We start from the raw sequence: 16,886 nt of genomic DNA, 5'->3' as shown, positions 1-16,886 counted from the left end.
TTGTAATTGGTTTATTGAAACAATCCTCAGATTGTAAGAGTCTCTCGTTCAACAACAACAACAACAAATTGATTTACACAGCGCTTTTCATGTTGGGAGGATATCATAAGACACTGGACCGTCAGGGGGTTTGCACCCGAGCTGTGGGTTGGGAGGGGTGGAGGCCCAGGGGGGGTGGGTGGAGGAGTGAGCGAAGGCGTGGTTGAAAAGGTCTTCAGAGGCAAGGGAGGAGATGAAGTGGAGGGGTTCCGGGATGGCAGACAGCAGCGTGAGCAGGTGGACGGGCAATCGAGAGCTGGGGTTGTGGTCACCCCCTCTCCCACAGCCCCTCTGTTCACACCCCCAAAGCTCCGCACCCCCCACTCCAACCCATCCCCAAATCACAGATGGCACAGAGGTGAGGCCCAGTGTGTGAGCTCCGCTCTTTAATGATGGCAGCCCCGGTCACCATGTTCCTCAGCCTCAGATACAAACATCACCCGGTTTCTTCCCTTCAGCCCCCGCGGCGTTCCACATCGCCATGCTCCCCGCGGGACCACCGTGCGGGGCTTCTCGCGCTCCCCACCCCACGGGGGGCTACACCATGTTCTTGGCGATGGCGTTCAGCGCCCGCACACGGTTCACATCAGCCACCTTCATACTGTACTCGGGGGCGGCCATCGGCGCTGCCATCCCAACCCCCGCATTCCTGCCCACAGAGAGACCAGGGGTCAGAGCAGCCCCGCCCCAACCCAACCCCGCCCCTAACCAGTTCAGCCCCGCCCCCAACCATAGCTCAGCCCCGCCCCCAACCACAGCTCAGCCCCGCCCCCAACCACAGATCAGCCCCGCCCCCAACCACAGATCAGCCCCGCCCCAACCACAGCTCAGCCCCGCCCCCAACCACAGATCAGCCCCGCCCCCAACCACAGCTCAGCCCCGCCCCCAACCACAGCTCAGCCCCGCCCCCAACCACAGGTGAGCCCCGCCCCCAACCACAGCTCAGCCCCGCCCCCAACCACAGATTAGCCCCGCCCCCAACCACAGCTCAGCCCCGCCCTCAACCACAGATCAGCCCCGTCCCCAACCACAGCTCAGCCCCGCCCCCAACCACAGCTCAGCCCCGCCCCCAACCACAGATCAGCCCCGCCCCCAACCACAGATCAGCCCCGCCCCCAACCACAGCTCAGCCCCGTCCCCAACCACAGATCAGCCCCGCCTCCCATGACCCAGCCCCGCTCTATTCCATGACCCAGCCCCGCTCTATTCCATGACTCAGCCCCGCCACATGACATCATATACAATGCAATAATACACAATACACTGTATACCATTCACCTTGTCTCACACACAGGATATTATGCACAATGTCTCAAACACACGCTCTCTCAAGCACACGCTCTCTCAAACACACGCTCTCTCAAACACACGCTCTCTCAAACACACGCTCTCTCAAACACACGCTCTCTCAAGCACACGCTCTCTCAAGCACACGCTCTCTCAAACACACGCTCTCTCAAACACACGCTCTCTCAAGCACACGCTCTCTCAAACACACGCTCTCTCAAACACACGCTCTCTCAAACACACGCTCTCTCAAACACACGCTCTCTCAAGCACACGCTCTCTCAAACACACGCTCTCTCAAACACACGCTCTCTCAAACACACGCTCTCTCAAACACACGCTCTCTCAAACACACGCTCTCTCAAACACACGCTCTCTCAAGCACACGCTCTCTCAAGCACACGCTCTCTCAAACACACGCTCTCTCAAACACACGCTTTCTCAAACACACGCTCTCTCAAACACACGCTCTCTCAAACACACGCTCTCTCAAGCACACGCTCTCTCAAACACACGCTTTCTCAAACACACGCTTTCTCAAACACACGCTCTCTCAAACACACGCTCTCTCAAACACACGCTCTCTCAAACACACGCTTTCTCAAACACACGCTCTCTCAAACACACGCTCTCTCAAACACACGCTCTCTCAAGCACACGCTCTCTCAAACACACGCTCTCTCAAACACACGCTCTCTCAAACACACGCTCTCTCAAACACACGCTCTCTCAAACACACGCTCTCTCAAACACACGCTTTCTCACACACACGCTCTCTCAAACACACGCTCTCTCAAACACACGCTCTCTCAAACACACGCTCTCTCAAACACACGCTCTCTCAAACACACGCTTTCTCACACACACCCTATCTCAAACACACGCTCTCTCAAACACACGCTCTCTCAAACACACGCTCTCTCAAACACACGCTTTCTCACACACACCCTATCTCAAACACACGCTATCTCACACGCCCAAAGCCAATGCTTACACTTCACCTGAATTTCATTGCGGAGTCTCTTGAGGATCGAGCCGAGCAGTGAAACTCTTGCGCTCCAGAACCTTCTAGAATACGCATGACGTTCCTCTCTGTTATGCCACCACCTGGGGAGCACAGGGGACAGTGGGCAGCTGGTCCACACCAAAGCCGAAATCACGAACACACATCAGTCACTGAACGGCTGCCATTACCTGGGACCACAAGGATTCTCTCTTTAGCCTAAACACAGAGCAACAAAGAAAGATAGTTCAGGGTTAAAGCACACAATCTTAGGCGCTTGGTGTAAGATTTTATGAGGATCAGAGTGAGGGGTAGAGGGGGAGGGGCCGAGGTTGAGGGGTTATGGGGCTGAGGGTGAGAATGATATCAGGACTTAAATGGTTAAATTACGAGGACCGGTTGCATAAACTTGGTCTGTATTCCCTTGAGTTTAGAAGGTTTGAGGGATGATCTGATTGAAGTGTTTAAAAGGATAAAGGGATTTGATAGGGGAGCTACAGAGAAACTATCTCCTCTGATGGGAGAATCCAGAACAAGGAGTCATCTTCTTAAAATTAGAGCCAGGCCATTTTGGAGTAAAGCGCTCTGGGACGCTACCCTGCGTGAGAAGCTCTATATAAATACAAGTTGTTGTTGTTGAAATCAGGAAGCATTATTTTACACAAAAAAACTGGAACTCTCTCCCCCAAAAGGCTGTGGTTGCTGGATCCATTCACATTTCCAAGACTGAGGTGAATAGATACTTGTTAGGTCCGAGTATCAAGGGACATGGGACAAAGGCTGATAATTGGAGTTGAGGTACAGATCAGCCATGATCTAATAGACTTGAGGGGCTGAATGGCCTCCTCCTGTTCCTCTGTGCTCAGATGGTATTATTTTGATTCTAGCTCACTGTGTGGTGTGTCTCCTGCTACACTGGGTGCCGGTGATAGTTGAGGGGTCGAGTGATTTTCTGCCCCCGCTCCACCCACCCCCCAGCACTTCCCCCCGGCCCCCCCCCTCCCCGCACTGACCTGCTCCACCAGCCTGCGGATGGTGGGCAGCCCCTCCAGGGCCGAGCTGTCACAGCCGCTGGTCAGCACCCGCTCAAACCCCAGGGATATCAGCGACTCCAGGGCCAGAGAGGCCGAATGGGCCATGTCGAAGGCTGTAAGAGCACAGCGAGGAGAGGAGACACAAACACAGAGGTTACCTCACAGCACTCGCTCCTTCAATCTTCAAATACACACTGCAAACTGGCCAACTCACACTCCCCTCCCTTCGCCTCGCCTCAGGGGTCAAAAGGCTGGAAATTCAAATAATAATAATCCTTGCATTTGATATAACGCCTTATCATGTCTTTGAGACGTCTCAAAGCTCTTCACAGAAGATATTGTAAAGTGCAGTGATTGGGTATTTTGTGGGCGAAATGCGGCAGCCAGTTTCATAAGCAGTGTCTCACAAACAGCCACGGAGTGAGTGAACGATTTTATCTGGGGGATTGTTGGCCAGGACACCAGGAGAGAGAAACTCCCTTCTCTTTCCCAATAGTTCCCTTAACGTCCACCTGAACAGGCAGACGGGACCTTGGTTTAATGTCTCCCTGAAGCATGGCATCTCAGACAAGGCAACACCCCCCAGCACTGCATTGGAGCGGCAGCTTAAACTATGTGATTGTGAGTCCTGACATGGGGCTTGAACCCACAGCCTTCTGACTCAAAGGCAAGAGTTACAACAACAGCAACTTGGATTTATATAGCGCCATCCACGGCGGACGGTGTCTCAGAGTGCTTCACAGTAACAGATCCCGGGGCTGTGCCCGGGGGAAGGGGAGGGGTCAGGGGGAAGGGGAGGAAGGTGACAAAAGGCGCTGTCGAAAAGAAAGGTCTTCAGCAGAGACCTGAAAATAGGAAGAGAGGAAACGAGGCGAAGGGAGTGAGGAAGGGAGTTCCAGAGCCCGAGTTACACCCTCAGACATATCCCAGAGAAGCACGGAGCCTCCCGCGCCCCCTGCGCTCACTGCTCACCTCTGTGAAACGTCACAGGCAGGGGTCGTGCTGCAGCTGTAAAGTAGAAAGAAACAGATTAGAAGCTATGTGGTGTGTGTATGTGTGTGTGAGGTATGTGTGTGGGGGGATGAGGTGTGTGTGTGATATGTGCGTGTGAGGTATGTGTGTGAGGGGGGGGTGAGGTGTGTGTGTGTGTGGGTGGGGGGTATTTGCTTACTGTTGGTAAACAGGTGTATGGAATAAGGAAACTTGACCAATGTTTCACCCTTCCCGGGAATCGAATCCTCTGCTTGCAAGGCGAGTGCTCTAACCACTAGGTGACAGGACTCCATCAAACCTCCTTCCGCCAAAGTCCTGTAATGTCACCCACTCTGCCCAGCCCACGGTGCCCAGGCCTGGCCTACCCAGTAGCTCCATGCACACTGCAGTGTCCACCCTGCCGTCTTCTGTCAGGGCCCCGAAGACCAGCCCGTCAGCCCTGCTGCTCTTGGCCAGTTTGATGTCAGTTTTCATCACTTCCATCTCCTGGTCCGAGTACAGGAAGTCCCCTCCGCGCGGGCGGATCATGACAAACACAGGAATTTCCACGTATTTTTTAATCACCTGCAGTAAACCTGCGGAGACCAGAGTGTGAGGGCATGTGAGACAGCACAGAGTGGGCAAAGCACACACAGCAGATCGCTAAACCAATGGCTCCTAAAAAGACACAATATCACAGAGAGTCTTTACTGTCACGTATAGAGAGTGTTTTTTGTGGGTAAACATGGCAACCATTTGCATAATCTTGAGGTAGCTGTGGATTGTCAGTCAAGACACCTTCTCTTTTCCAACCGTGCTGCGGAATCTTTAACGTCCACCTGAATAGACACAGATGGGCAGCTCAATGTCTTGGGACATCCTCCCGACGTGAAAGGTGCTATACAAATGTAATTGGTTGTTGTTGTTTAACGTCTCATCTGAAGGGCAATGTCTCTGATAATGTGGTGCTCCCCCCACCCATCTCCCACTGCTACACTGGAGATCAGCCTGGACCATGAGCTCGAAGCCCCTGATGTGGGGACTTGAAGCCACAACATCTGTCCCTGAGGCAAGTGATGCTGCCTAAAACCTGTCACTGGGGGAAGGGAATCCTCCCACTCAGTTCCCGTTAACCCTGCAAGCCAAAGCCCTAACAGGTAGGGTGGTCCTAGCTGGACAAGCGGTGGGAAAGCTTGCTGGACTAAATCAACGGCAGGTTATGTGGTTTTAGCTGGTTAGACTTTAGCAGGGCCCCCCAAGCCTCTTTCCAACCTGCGCCTAATACTGGCCAGAATTAGTTAAGTAGGATGCGTCCCTCCAGGGAGAAAGTGTGCATTCCATTCCAACAATCTATCTGTGGGATTTCCATGTGTAGGTGGAATGCACAGAACGCCCAGTTTCGTTCACATGCTCTTAAGATGGTGACAGGTTTCTGCGTGTGTCAGACACCCGGTTGAGGGGGAGACAGACAAGCTTGTGGCGCTGTGTGTTGCTCACCTAGGCTGGGGGTGGTGCCTCCTTCCATCAGGCTGGAGCACAGCTCGATCCTACTCGCTCCTGGAAACAATGGGACAATAATGATATTAATCCTTGTATTTGATATATATCAGGTCTTCAAGACGTCTCAAAGCGCTTCACAGAATATACTGTAAAGTGAATTGACTGTATATTTTGTGGCCGAAAGGTGAGATATCAAACTCTAGGCAGCTGTGGACATGCCCTGCCCTGAGTGCCGTCTCTGGGGGGGGACCAGGCGTCACCACCTGTTGTCAGGTATTCCCCAAATCTTTCCTCCTTCTCTTCCAATGACAAGTATAGCTTGCCAGTAGCATTGACAGCGCTCTCAATGACAAGCTTTAAGGTCTTAGCTGGTTAGACTCCAGCAGTTACGCCAATGCACACACTGGGATCTCGCCAATCCTTGGCTCTGGCCAACCTGCACCGAATATTTTCCGGAATTAGGTAAGCAGGCTGCGTCCCTCCAGGGAGAGTGTGTGTATTCCACATCAATAAATTTCCATGTGTATGTGGGATGCAGGGAATTCTCAGTTTGGTTGGGATACTCTTAAACATGGTGATGGGTTTCTGCTTGTGTCAGACACCCGGCTGACCAAAAATAAATCTCCTCTCTGCCTCTCTGGCTAAGTGTTCCCTATTCTCTCTCTTTGAGTCCAACCCCGTAATGTGAAGCTCACGTGCTCTGATCACATACCTCCTCTCTCAGCATTGATTGCGGACTCTACCGAATCCACACACACTTCCATCAGCAAGCCTGAGGTCGCCATCCCACCCTGCAGACCAAAGGCCAGAAATCAAGACTTTTTATAAATAAAAAGACACTCACTTTCCAGAGTACAATACAATGTACAACAGGAGTCCTGTAGAGGTTAGTGTGCTCTCCTCGCAAGTGTGAGGACTTGCGTTCAATTCCTGGGCAGGGTCACTCAATCTACCACTGTTTGTGGGGCACTGCTGTGCGCAATTGGCTGCCGCATTTGCCCCACAAAATACAGTCACTCCACTTCACAATAAATTCTGTGAAGCGCTTTGAGATGTCTCGACGACACGATAAGGTGCTATATCAAATTCAAGATTATTACATATATTTATTATGTCAACGACATCGCCGCCTAGGAAGGGAAACTCGATTCTGAGTCTTGAAGCTAGAATGTTATAAGTGCGAGTTAATTCAGCCCATTGTGTTCACACCAGCTCCCTGAGTTCCTTCCCAAGGCAGTCAGTAACTCACACAATCATTCTCATATTTAATTTTATCGTCTTATCATATTGAGTTATCTCAAAGCATTGCAGGATTTTAGTGTGAAGTGCAGGGACTGTGCATTTTGTAAGCTATTTGTGCACAGCATAAACAGCCATGAAGTGAGTGACCAATTTTATCTGGGGAGTTTGTTGCCAGGACAGTGAGAGAGAATCGCTCTTCTCTTTTCTAACAGTACAGTGGATTTTTAACATGAAATCATAGAATTCTACAGCATATGGAGTCCTGTAGCTCAGTGGTTAGAGCACTCGCTTTGCAAGTGAGAGACCTGAGTTCAATTCCAGGCAGAGGGCGAAACCTTGGGCAAGTTTCCTTACTCCACACAGAGCCTAATAATAATCCCGCAAAAAAACAAAAACAATAATTAGATTGGTCATTTTCAATCCACGACTGTTTGTGGGACATTGCTGTGCGCAATTGGCTGCCGCGTTCGCCCACAAATATACAGTCAATTCACTTTACAGTGGGTTCTGTGAAGCGCTTTGGGACGTCCTCCTGACGTGAAAAGCGCTATATCAAATGCAAGGATTATTATTATATTATTATTATATATATAGCACCTTATCGCCCATTGTGCCTGTGCCAGCTCTTTGAAAGTGCTACCAACTAGCCCAACTCTCCTGCTCTTACCCCATAGCCTATCCACCTGAACAAGGTACAGATGGCCTTGGTTTAAATCTGTTTTTGTGGACACCAATTGGGCAATGGAAAGCCACTGCGATGAGTCTGGGTCTGAGACTCTAAGTTATGAGGAGAGACCGAGAAAATTCTTAGTGATTAGTGATCCAGGTCATTAAAATGATGTCATAGACAGAAGACATTTCTATTTTATTGTGTCCAATTATCTTGCTAATTTCCTCTGCGTTGGTATATTCCTCTCTGCCCCCGTCTGACCTCCTCTCACTGGGGGGGGTGCTTCCACAGGGTCTGATTGCCCTCCAGTACCCCACGTGGCCATCAGTATTTATGTGTAAGTTTGAGAGTGAGAGAGGGCAGGTCACTGGTCTGTCCGTGTGAAGGACGCTGCAATAAATACATTGTTGTTCAGGTCCCTTTTTAAAGTTATTACAGAACCCGGATAATACTTTGGGATGGATCCCGACAGTAGAACAAGAGGACACAGGTTTAGAGCTAAAGGAGCAATTTCAGGACAGACACCAGGAAGGTTTTCTTAATTTAGAGGGGAATTAACAGGGTTGCCGGGAAGTGGTGGAGGCGAGAATACTGGGATCATATAAAACAAACAAAAATTAGCATTTATGCAGCACTTTTCAAGCGAGACAACATCTCCGAGAGCACATTTAAAGGCTTGATGTGGTGATGGCGGGATGGCAGGGCTACAGGGGGTCAGTGTGTGTGTGTCTCTCTCTCTCACCCTGACCGCGCTGAGTGGGCTGTTCTGTAGTGATGAGATCAGATGAGCCGAAGGACCTTCTTCATCCCAAAATGATCTTGTGATCTCGGGAGGGAATGTTGTGTATGGAGAAAGGTGCAGGGTTGGGCAGTAAAGATCAAAAAAAGGCAAAGTATTTATTAACAACAACAATCTTTCATCTGACATGGCACCTTATCGCGCCGAGAGGACGTGAGCGTCACAGGATTTCACTGTAAAGTTTAGTAACTGTGTGTTTGATGTGCATCCAAATTACATACAGCGACGTTGACGCAAAGAGCCATGAAATGAGCGAGTGATTTTATCCGGGGGATTGTCGGCCGGGACGCCGGGAAAGAGAAACTCCCTTCTCTTTTCCCCAATGGTGAGCTGGGCTCAGCGGTAGCTCTGTCGCCTCTCAGTCAGAAGGTTGTGGGTTTAAGCCCCACACGTCAGGATTTGGAATCACGAAGTCTCTAAACTGACGCTCCAATGCTATGGGATGTATTGCACTGTCTGAGATTCTGGCCTTCGGGTGAGACGTTAAACTGAAGCCCCGTCTGTCTGTTCAGGCGGACGTTAAAGATCCCACTGTGCTATTGGAAAAGAGAAGGGAGTTTCTCTCTCTCTCTCTCTCTCCCTGTGTCCTGGCCAACAACCCCCAATAAAATGGGTCACTCAACCCACGGTTATTTGGGGGGACGCTGTTGTGCTGCTGCGTTTCACCCACAAAACACAGTCCACTACACAACACAGTCACTACACTTTACAGTATATCCTGTGAAGCGCTTTGAGACGTCTAGAAAACGTGAGAAGGCGCCGTATCAGATGCGGGACTGTTGTTGTTGTGTTATTGTTGTGTGACTGTTGTTGTTATGATGGGGCCGCGGCCTCTTTAACAGAGGGCGTGAGGTCTCACGTCTCAACCGAAGGCGGCGCCTGTGACCCCGCGGCTCCCTCTCTCCCCCAGCGCTGGGCTGTGAGCTCAGAGACCCCCCGGGGGAGGGGTGTGGGCCGGGCGGGCCGGGCCGGGCGGGGCGGGCGGTTACCTGTGTCCGCGGGGCCTGGTGTCCGGGCCTGTGGCAGTGGGTGGGTGACTGCCGCTGACGCCGGGCTGGGAGCCGCCATGACGGTCATGTGACCGGGGTGAGTGGCCGCGGCCCCGCGAGCGCGGGCGCTGATTGGCTGTCTGCAGCCATGTGACCGGTGTGTGTGTGTGTGTGGGGTGAGGTGAGGAGGGTGAGCGGCGTCGCCATGTTGTGGCCGCGGGTCAGCGGCGGCCTCAGCGCCGTCCGGGTGAGAGACACTGACCTGCAGCCGCCTCTCAGCCGCTCACACTCTCGGCCTCCTGTCAGGATATTCTGTGTTAACATTTTGTGATAATAATAATAATAATAATAATAATAATAATCCTGGCGCCTGGTATACCTCAGTCTAGAGCCCCCCCCCCCGGGGGCTCCGGCTGACCTCCGGCCCGGGGGCCGCCGTGTGGAGACTGCAGGGGGTGGTGGTGATTGACGAGGGGTTTTACTCACTTATCTCTCGTCCCCCCTCAGGTAACACTGCGGTGGAGACCGGCGGCTGTGAGACGGGCGCGAAGCTCTATCGCCACCGAAGCCTCTGTCCAGCCCGCGGCAGCCTCCGTGCCGAACGCCGGCACTGACCGGATCCTGGGGAAGTGGCTGATCGGGTGCAGTGGGATGGTTGTGGGGGCGGTCGTGCTTGGTGGAGTGACCAGGTTAGTCGTGGAAGAGTCATTCTTAACGTAAGAGTTTTGAAGATCCCACAGCGCTCATTCAACAAGAGTTTCTCTCTCTCGCTCTCGCGCTCTCCCGCTCGCTCTCTCCCGCGCTCGCGCTCTCGCTCTCTCACTCGCTCTCTCCCGCTGGCCAACAGTTCCCCAAATAAAATCGGTCGCTCACTCCATAGCAGTTTGTGGGACACTGCTGTTTAGTGTCGCCCACTAAATACACAGTCGCTACACTTTACGGTATATTGTGTGAAGCGCTTTGAGACGTCTCGAGCACACAATAAGGCGCTATATCAAATGCAAGGATTATTATTATTCGTCACAGTTGTCGTTCCTCGGAGCTGGGTCTGTGCACTCATTTTTGCAGATTCCCCGAGCAATTCTCTCCCTCTTCGGAAATGACTGACTTGTATTGAGGAACGGGTTCCACAGGCTTCCTTATCTCGCCCAAGTGGTCACCCTCTTACTCCCGCCCCCCCCACCCCCGGGTAAATAGTGGGATGTTGTTTGACTCACTGTATAACCTCACCCGAGCACTGAGAGAGGTTTGCTTTCTCCCCTCCAGGCTGACAGAGTCTGGCCTGTCCATGGTGGACTGGCACCTGATTAAGGAGATGAAGCCTCCAAGTTCACAGCAGCAATGGGAAGCTGAGTTCCAGAAATACCAGCAGTTTCCAGAATTCAAAGTGTAGGTGATTGCCCCAGCAACTGGACTGTGCCCCTGCCCGGGGGAGTGGACGCACAGGCCAGCCAGGCATGTGGGGTGGGCTGTGTGCTCGCTTCCCTGGCTGGGCTGTGTGTGTGTGTGTGTGCTTCCCTGGCTGGGCTGTGTGTGTGTGTGTGCTCCCCTGGCTGGGCTGTGTGTGTGTGTGCGCTCCCCTGGCTGGGCTGTGTGTGTGTGTGTGCTCCCCTGGCTGGGCTGTGTGGGTGTGTGTGCTCCCCTGGCTGGGCTGTGTGTGTGTGTGTGTGCTTCCCTCGCTGGGCTGTGGTGGTGTGTGTGTGCTCCCCTGGCTGGGCTTGTGTGTGTGTGGTGTGTGTGTGTGTGCTTCCCTCGTTGGGCTGTGTGTGTGTGTGGTGCTCCCCTGACTGGGCTGTGTGTGTGTGTGGTGCTCCCCTGGTTGGGCTGTGTGTGTGTGTGGTGCTCCCCTGACTGGGCTGTGTGTGTGTGTGCTCCCCTGGTTGGGCTGTGTGTGTGTGTGTGCTCCCCTGGCTGGGCTGTGTGTGTGTGTGCTCCCCTGGCTGGGCTGTGTGTGTGCTCCCCTGACTGGGCTGTGTGTGTGTGTGTGTGTGCTCCCCTGACTGGGCTGTGTGTGTGTGTGTGTGTGCTCCCCTGGCTGGGCTGTGTGTGTGTGTGTGCTCCCCTGACTGGGCTGTGTGTGTGTGTGTGCTCCCCTGGTTGGGCTGTGTGTGTGTGTGCTCCCCTGGCTGGGCTGTGTGTGTGTGTGCTCCCCTGACTGGGCTGTGTGTGTGTGTGTGCGCTCCCCTGACTGGGCTGTGTGGGTTGAGCAGGGATTTATATATCTTGTCTGAGGAGTGAGGAAGTTCATTCCAAAGCTCCAGAAATGAACGTTTTTCTCTCTCTCTCTGCCCCCAGCCTGAACCACGACATGACTGTGAGTGAGTTTAAGTGTATCTGGTACATGGAGTATGCTCACCGCATGTGGGGCCGTGCAGTGGGGTTGGCCTACATCCTGCCCGCTGCGTACTTCCTCAGGAGAGGCTGGCTCTCGGCGGGCATGAAACTGCGGGTGGCAGGTCTCTGCAGCTTTGTCTGTTTCCAGGTGGGTGACTGTGGGTGACCTGTTCTGGGGGACGGTGGGCGCTGGGAGCTCCTGTCAATGTTGCTTCATATCTCTCGCTCTCTCTGTCAGGGTTTGCTGGGCTGGTACATGGTGAAGAGTGGGCTGGAGGAGAAGAAGGATTCTCACGACGTCCCCCGGGTCAGTCAGTATCGTCTGGCTGCTCACCTGGGCTCTGCACTGCTGCTGTACTGTGCCAGCCTGTGGACTGGCCTTTCTCTGCTGCTGCCTCCCAGACAGGTACAGGTTCATTTCGAAAGGTTTAGAATATAAGAGTAGGGAAGTCTCGCTGCAACTGTATAGGGCTTTGGTGAGACCGCACCGAGAGTATTGTGTGCAGTCTTGGTTTCCTTATTTAAAAAAGGACATACTTGCCCTCGAGGGGGTGCAGCGTAGATTCACTCGGTTAGTTCCTGGGATGAGGGGACTGACCTATGAGGAGAGGCTGAATAAACCAGGGCTATATTCTCTATAGAGTACAGAAGAATTAGGGGAGATCTTATTGAAACTTATAAGATTCTTAAAGGGCTGATAAAGTAGACACTGAGGGTCTGTTTCCCCGGTGGGAGAATCTATAACCAGGGGTCACAGTCTGAAAATTAAGGGTCAGCCTCTTAGAACAGAGTTGAGGAAACATTTCTTCACACAGAGGATAGTGAATTTATGGAATTCACTACCCCAGAAGACTGTCGATGCTCAGTCCTTGAACATTTTCAAGGCTGAGACTGATAGATTCTTGAAAAATAGAGGGATTAGGGGATATGGGGATAGGGCAGGTAATCAGAGTTAGGTGAGAAGATCAGCCATGATCTTATTGAATGGCGGAGCACGGGCTCGAGGGGCCGAATGGCCTACTCCTGCTCCTAATTCTTATGTTCTTATGTTCTAGGTGGGCCCAGCGCATGTTTGTTATACCCCAGTCCTCGCCCCAGCCCTGTGTCACAGTATTAAAGTCCCTTAATCCCAATGCAAAGGGGAGTGGAAATCTGAACTCTCTCCCCTGAAAGGCAGGAACCATTCACATTTTCATGACTGAGGTGGATAGATGTTTATTGGGTCAGGGTAACAAGGGATATGGGGTAAACGGGGGTAATTGGAGTTGAGGTACAGATCAGCCATGATCTTGTAGAATGGCAGAAAAGGCTCGAGGGGCTGAATGGTCTCCTTCTGTTCCTATGTTCCAAGCCCAGAAGAGTACTGTACTATTGTATTGGACTATTGTGGCCTTTACTGACCTGCTCAGCCGGTGCTTCGGTGCTGTAGTTGCCGTTCTATGGGAATAATTAAGATTTGGGTCACAGACACATACATACGACTGTCAGCACGCTTGTGTATTTTATAGTGAACCAGCCTTTCATACACAGCTGCCCAACACCCGGCAGATGGCGCTGATGAGACAGTTTGCCCGTGGGACAGGAGGCCTTGTGTTTGTCACCGCGCTCTCAGGTAATGGGCTGTGTCTGTGTCTGCATTGGCATATGGCGAGGGGCGGGGGAGGGGGGCTGTCTATTACCCGCTGTTTAAACGTGAACTGGAGTAAGTTACTTACTGGGAGTTGCTGCTGGTCATGCTGCACATTGGAAAAGGAGGCCATTCAGCCCATGAGCCTGTTCTGGGCTTTGGGATTGTTGGGGTGGAGGGTAGTGGTAGGAGGATTGGATGAAGGTTCAGTCACCGGCACCAGCACTGCTTTCTTCCACCTCTGACGCATCGCCCGTCTCCGCCAATACCTCTCTCTGAAAGCTGCCGAATCCCTGGTCCAGGCCCTTGTCACCTCTCGGCTGGACTATTCTAACGCCCTCCTCGCCGGCCTCCCCTCCACTGCCATCCATAAAATCCAAACCATTCAAAACGGGTCGATATGGCTATAACATAAAGTTGAAGGATTAAAATGCTGTCTGACATTATTTGTGTGGCCAGCGCAGTGGGTGCTGTGAGGAGGGGCTGTATGATGTCTTCACTGTTACAGGAGCGTTTGTAGCTGGCCTAGACGCTGGCCTGGTCTATAACTCCTTCCCGAAGATGGGAGAGCGCTGGGTGCCCGATGACCTGCTCGCCTTCTCCCCAACGCTCAGAAACGTCTTCGAGAATCCAACAACTGTGCAGTTTGACCACAGAATCCTGGTAAATTTTGCCCACAAAATATACAGTTACTTCACAGTATATTCTGTGAAGCGCTTTAAAGCGCCTTACAGATGTGATAAGGCGCTGTATCAAATGCAAGGATTATTATTACCTGTCCAGCTCAGGCCTCTCGTCCTGTCTGCCAGGGCTTTGGCTGTGAAGGTTGCGGACAGTTCCACACTGTGTCTGAGCAGTGTTCCTGTATTACTCTCCTTCAGGCTAACACTCTCTCTCACTTTCTCTTGTGTGTCAGGGTATAGCCTCGGTGACGGCAGTGACTGCCCTGTACGCACTGTCCCGGAGGATGCCGATGCCTAGGAGGACACAGATGGCAATAGCCTCCCTGCTCGGCATGGTGTACATCCAGGTAATGGAGCCCGACTGCTGTGTAAGGCGTAGAGACACAATCCATTACCGTCAGATAAGATGGGAGCAAGAGGGGACATCAGCTGTTGAGTGGCAATACCCACACACTGGCAGCAAGCTGAGGGCTTCAGTCAGTGTAGTTAATCTGGTTAAGGGTTTCCTGTTAGAGGATTATCGCGTGTTAAACAGTAATTGATTATTTTCACTGAGCAGTGAATCAGTAACACCAGTAACAATCACAAAGGCAATTAAAGGAAAGCTTAGAAAAATAGTCTTTCCACAGAGGGCGGTGAGAACGTGCAATTCACAGCCACAAACAAGCGCGAGGCAGAGTCCGTCAGTACCTTTTAATAAGGAACAGGACAGATGTTTGAAGAGGGGAGCGGAGTGAGCGGGGGTGGAATTTGGACTAGCTGGTCAGACTTCACAGGACAGCAAGGCCCTTTAATCTCAGCCCTCCAGAATTCAACACAACAACAAAATTACATTTGTGTAGCGCCTTTCACGTCAGGCGGACGTCCCAAGGCGCTATAATTTTGTTGTTGTTGTTGAATTCTGGAGGGCTGAGATCAAAGGGCATTGCTGTCTTGTGTAGTCTGACCAGCTAGTCCAATTCCCACTCCACTGTCCTCCCAGCACAGCATCCAGCTGTGAGACCCACACCTTTCCTTGTAATCCTGTACCAACTGTTAATTACTCTTTAATTGGTGAAACTCCACCCACACGCCTCAACCTGTGCCCTCCTGTCCGGGTGTCCTGACGATCAGAAAGCTTCTGGGTTAACTTTCTCAATCCCATTTAGCACCCAAAATACAATCACTCCACTTTATTAGTATATCCTGTGAAGCTTTGAGACGTCTCGAAGATCTTGATAAGGCGCTATATCAAATGCAGGGATTGTTATTATTATCTGATGCATCACTGAGGTATGTCCCCTCAGAGCTCCTGGCCTGTGTATTTGCCGTGGCAGTCTGTAGTTCTGTGATCTCACTGTGTGTCTCTCTGTCTCAGGCTGGGCTGGGAATCAGCACTCTGCTCCTGTACGTGCCGACCCCGCTGGCAGTGACCCATCAGTCGGGGTCGTTGGTGCTGCTCAGTCTGGCCCTCTGGCTGGTGCATGAACTCCGGAGACTGCCCAAGTGATGGGCTCCTGTACAGACATCCTTCCTCTCTCCCTGTACACAGAGCTCAAGCCTCAGGCAGAAACATCACACTAGGATTTCTATACCAGCGAGTGTGGTGTTTGCACGGTGTAGGCTGCTTCACCGAGGTAGCTGAGACTCGCCACCTCATAGTAAACACGTGATTCTCACGGACATGTTTCAGTGTTCAGTTCATCATAATAGAACACTTGCCTCGCAAGCGAGAGGACCCTGGTTTGATTCCCGGGCAGGGTGAGATGTTGGGCAAGTTTCCTTACTCCACGCGCCTCTGTTTACCTAACAGTGAGTAGGAACCCGGTTGTTAGTCGATTGGCAGATCGCTTTCCCTTCAAAACAAAAATAATAATTTGGTCACTCAATCCACGACTGTCCAATTGTCCACCCTGCTGCGAGCAATTGGCTGCCGTGTTTCACCCACAAAATATACAGTCAATTCACTTTACAATGTATCCTGTGAAGCGCTTTGAGACGTCTCGAAGATGTGATAAGGCGCTATATCAATATATTAAGACTGCCACGTAGACACAGCCAAAGCCCGGCTGGATGGGCAGTCCCAGGTGGACATGTACCGTGAAGCTTGCTGGTGCTTTACTGTTCCTCTGTCCTGAGCTGGCTTGTGACTTTGGTACAGCTTCAGTGTGTTGTATATAATACTATACATTAAAATATACAACCTTTTCACTGTGTTATGTCTCCTTGCCTCTCTGCGCTCACACCAGGGTCATTGGGAGTTGACGGTTCCTCGAGATGCTCGGCATGTCGTGGGTTTATGACTGATGGAGGAAGCTATTTGGGCAGCTTCAAATAGCGCAGTGGGAGGAGAGAAAGAGAGAGAACCCCAACTCTGCATTGAAAAATGGCCACTATATTTGCCTACATAATATTTTTTATACTTACACGCCTGTCATCCACCTTCACACAGGGCCAAATAATGGTGGGAACTTTGCCTGTCCCCTCCTCCCTGCTTCCCCCATCTCCACCGGTGTAAGTAGTCACTTGTGAAACAATAACCAGGTCAGTAATGGTTTCAATTAAATATCTATTTTGTTAGCAACTATAGTAAAATATCAGTCCAGGCACAGCCAAATACTGTATAACAACAACAACTTGGGACTTATATAGTGCCCTCCGCGCCGGATGGCATCTCAGAGCGCTTCACAGTAACGGATCCCGGGGCCGAGCCGGGGGGAGGAAGGTG

The 16,886-nt window shown here is 51.9% G+C and overlaps 2 protein-coding genes across 4 annotated transcripts; one reads left to right on the top strand and one right to left on the bottom strand.

The window, feature by feature from the left end:
* On the bottom strand, window positions 1–10,093 carry cutc (cutC copper transporter homolog (E. coli)). 3 transcript variants are annotated; one of them, XM_007905678.2, is made up of 9 exons: window positions 10,022–10,093; window positions 6,548–6,626; window positions 5,833–5,892; window positions 4,722–4,931; window positions 4,336–4,371; window positions 3,343–3,476; window positions 2,521–2,548; window positions 2,328–2,433; window positions 1–688 (listed from the first exon to the last, which is right to left on the bottom strand). In XM_007905678.2, the coding sequence occupies exons 2-9, from the start codon at window positions 6,618–6,620 to the stop codon at window positions 577–579; spliced, it is 759 nt and encodes a 252-aa protein (XP_007903869.1). In that variant the 5' UTR covers window positions 6,621–6,626; window positions 10,022–10,093; the 3' UTR covers window positions 1–576. The 3 variants fall into 3 exon arrangements, with proteins under 3 accessions (XP_007903869.1, XP_007903870.1, XP_007903868.1); XM_007905679.2 differs by lacking the exon at window positions 10,022–10,093 and adding an exon at window positions 9,798–9,822; XM_007905677.1 differs by lacking the exon at window positions 10,022–10,093 and adding an exon at window positions 9,536–9,608.
* LOC103186568 (cytochrome c oxidase assembly protein COX15 homolog) lies at window positions 9,684–16,018 on the top strand. Its single transcript, XM_007905680.2, has 9 exons — window positions 9,684–9,782; window positions 10,043–10,224; window positions 10,802–10,924; window positions 11,831–12,017; window positions 12,108–12,275; window positions 13,400–13,481; window positions 14,005–14,159; window positions 14,413–14,526; window positions 15,537–16,018. The coding sequence occupies exons 1-9, from the start codon at window positions 9,741–9,743 to the stop codon at window positions 15,666–15,668; spliced, it is 1,185 nt and encodes a 394-aa protein (XP_007903871.1). The 5' UTR covers window positions 9,684–9,740; the 3' UTR covers window positions 15,669–16,018.
* Window positions 16,019–16,886: the final 868 nt, after the last annotated feature.

Source organism: Callorhinchus milii, unplaced genomic scaffold (genome assembly GCF_018977255.1).
Source record: "Callorhinchus milii isolate IMCB2004 unplaced genomic scaffold, IMCB_Cmil_1.0 Scaffold7, whole genome shotgun sequence".
NCBI lineage: Eukaryota > Metazoa > Chordata > Chondrichthyes > Chimaeriformes > Callorhinchidae > Callorhinchus > Callorhinchus milii.
The sequence above is the reverse complement of the archived record's forward strand: the minus strand, read 5'-3'. Positions and strand labels throughout refer to the sequence as shown.

Excerpts from the sequence above, each read along its gene's own strand:
- cutc (XM_007905678.2), bottom strand. The coding sequence starts at position 6,620 with ATGGCGACCTCAGGCTTGCTGATGGAAGTGTGTGTGGATTCGGTAGAG. Across the intron at positions 2,549-3,342 it reads TCCGCAGGCTGGTGGAGCAG|GCTAAAGAGAGAATCCTTGT; the intron begins GTCAGTGCGGGG and ends CTCTGTGTTTAG. Across the intron at positions 689-2,327 it reads GACTCCGCAATGAAATTCAG|GAATGCGGGGGTTGGGATGG; the intron begins GTGAAGTGTAAG and ends CTCTGTGGGCAG.
- LOC103186568 (XM_007905680.2), top strand. The coding sequence starts at position 9,741 with ATGTTGTGGCCGCGGGTCAGCGGCGGCCTCAGCGCCGTCCGG. Across the intron at positions 12,018-12,107 it reads GCAGCTTTGTCTGTTTCCAG|GGTTTGCTGGGCTGGTACAT; the intron begins GTGGGTGACTGT and ends TCTCTCTGTCAG. Across the intron at positions 14,527-15,536 it reads TCGGCATGGTGTACATCCAG|GCTGGGCTGGGAATCAGCAC; the intron begins GTAATGGAGCCC and ends TCTCTGTCTCAG.